The sequence below is a fragment of the Tamandua tetradactyla genome, chromosome 3 (genome assembly GCF_023851605.1).
Source record: "Tamandua tetradactyla isolate mTamTet1 chromosome 3, mTamTet1.pri, whole genome shotgun sequence".
Classification (NCBI taxonomy): domain Eukaryota; kingdom Metazoa; phylum Chordata; class Mammalia; order Pilosa; family Myrmecophagidae; genus Tamandua; species Tamandua tetradactyla.
Window position 1 is genome coordinate 34013269 of NC_135329.1, and position 1999 is coordinate 34015267.

The 1999-nt window shown below is 41.5% G+C and overlaps 1 protein-coding gene across 1 annotated transcript; it reads left to right on the forward strand.

Moving 5' to 3' along the window:
• The first annotated feature begins 502 nt into the window (after nucleotides 1–502).
• LOC143676020 (neutrophil antibiotic peptide NP-5-like) lies at nucleotides 503–1523 on the forward strand. Its single transcript, XM_077151864.1, has 2 exons — nucleotides 503–746; nucleotides 1279–1523. Exons 1-2 carry the CDS (start codon nucleotides 575–577, stop codon nucleotides 1401–1403), a joined length of 297 nt encoding a protein of 98 aa, XP_077007979.1. The 5' UTR covers nucleotides 503–574; the 3' UTR covers nucleotides 1404–1523.
• The last annotated feature ends 476 nt before the right edge of the window (nucleotides 1524–1999 follow it).

The window sequence follows — 1999 nt, forward strand, 5'->3', positions numbered from 1 at the left end:
CATGTACAGTAAATTTGTTGAGTCTATGACATCCAAAAAATATTAATTATATATTGTCTTATCATATATTTCTACAGTCAAATTGGTTGTCCACATACATGTACAAGATGCCATCTAATATCAAATGGGAAAGCAAGAAGTCATAATTCTTCATGGCCCCTTATAACCATTTCCTCCTTTTGTAGAATGTTTTACAATCATCCCTTCATGTCTTAGATAAATACACATACACACACACAAGTATAATAGTAAACATTAAAATTTTAATATATTTATTTAACCCTAAGAAGGGTTATGACATCTGAGCAACAAAGGTGGACACCAAGCAAATAGACACGTGGTGTAAGTAAAGGAAAGTGGATAGATCAAAGGGATATCAAAGGGATATCAAAGTGACTCTGGGTGACAGGAGGAACTTGGGCCGGCCATATCCCCTCATCGATAACTCAGTTTAGGACAACACCTACTTTCTGTCAACCCTTGTATAAATACAGGACGTACCCTCTTCCCTCTCCAGCATACTCAGCCTCCTGCTCTCACATCCAGGCCTCTGACCTCCAGGTGACTCACAGCCATGAGGGCCGTCCCCATCGTTGTGGCCATTCTCCTGTTGGCCGTCCAGGCCCAAGCGGAGCCACTCAGAGAAAGCGCTGATGAGGTTCTGCCCCAGGAGATGCCTGAGGCCCAGGATGAGGATGTTGCCATCTCCTTTGCAGAGGACGGAATCGCAACTCGAGAGGCTCCAGGTGAGAGACTGAACAAAGTGCTGTAGGGGAGCCCAGAGCCAGCTGTGCCACAAAGAAGGCGCAAAAGCATGAGTAAGGGAGAGCTTTCCACTTGGAGGCTCTTCTAGTTCACTTGGAACACTAGAGAATTTGGGCCCAGGCCATGTGAGTGCGGAACTCGGCAGCTTTCGTTTCAGAGGCTAAACCAGACCCAATAGAGGAGCTCATTAGTACATGGAGGCTTGGCTTCAAATCCGGTGTGTGTGGATGAGATGGAATGAGAGTTTGAGAGGTGCATGGTAGAGGTGGTAATCAGCAAGTAAATGATATACTCGAATGGGAGAACAGCTATAATCCTACATGTGCCACACGTAGCTAGCAAGATTTCTTTTCATTTATGACAAAAATATGAATTCCTTCATCTTCTTATGATTGGTATAATACTCTTTTATTATAAGTAAACACATGGATCCTTAGAGTATCTCCACTAGTCTGGTTCTGCCTCTCCTCCTTATCTTTCCCACTATGCCTGACACTTCCCTTCTTTCTCCAGCCCCTCGGGGAAGATTCCTCTGCGTCTGTAGAAATGGATTTTTGTGCCAGTCCCCTGAACGTCATTCTGGGACCTGCACGATCAGTGGCATACGTCACACATTGTGCTGCCGCCGAGTTTCGTGAACGGAGATGCAAAGCAGGGCAGAATTCAACTTGAAGATCTGAAAAAGAGCACTTTTACAATGAGTGTTCGTACTTTTTCTTATTTCCCCATTCAAAATAAATTTCAAGCATTTACCCAAAGGTGCTTGGCCTGTGCTTACTTCTTTGTTTGATATACACGTAACTTATTGGTATTGTCCAATTTTATTGTGAATTCTCTTCTGAATGATCTACATAAGGAGGAACGTATATTTGCTTACAATTAATCCACAAGCTGAGCATCATACAGCAGTAAAAAAACAGCAAAAAGAAAATAATGGGTTAGTTGGTCAACTGGAATCCACAGCATTCTACGTGGCCATATGCTACTCAAAAGAAGGAAGTTACCCTAAGATATACAGGAAGGTGGTTGATGAGTTAAAGGAAAGGTCGATACAATAGGCTGTTAGTTTTTTCAATTTTAATATTGGGAGTTCATTGATACAAATGAATATTTTCCTTATTTTAAACAAGAGTGTTAAATATAGATGCATAATTTTTGTATCTCTATAAACAAGATAAGGTGAACCAAAGCTTAAGTGAATCAGATTCAAGGGAAAAGTGAAAATATAGAAAGA

Excerpts from the sequence above, each read along its gene's own strand:
- LOC143676020 (XM_077151864.1), top strand. The coding sequence starts at position 575 with ATGAGGGCCGTCCCCATCGTTGTGGCCATTCTCCTGTTGGCCGTCCAG. Across the intron at positions 747-1,278 it reads CGCAACTCGAGAGGCTCCAG|CCCCTCGGGGAAGATTCCTC; the intron begins GTGAGAGACTGA and ends TTCTTTCTCCAG.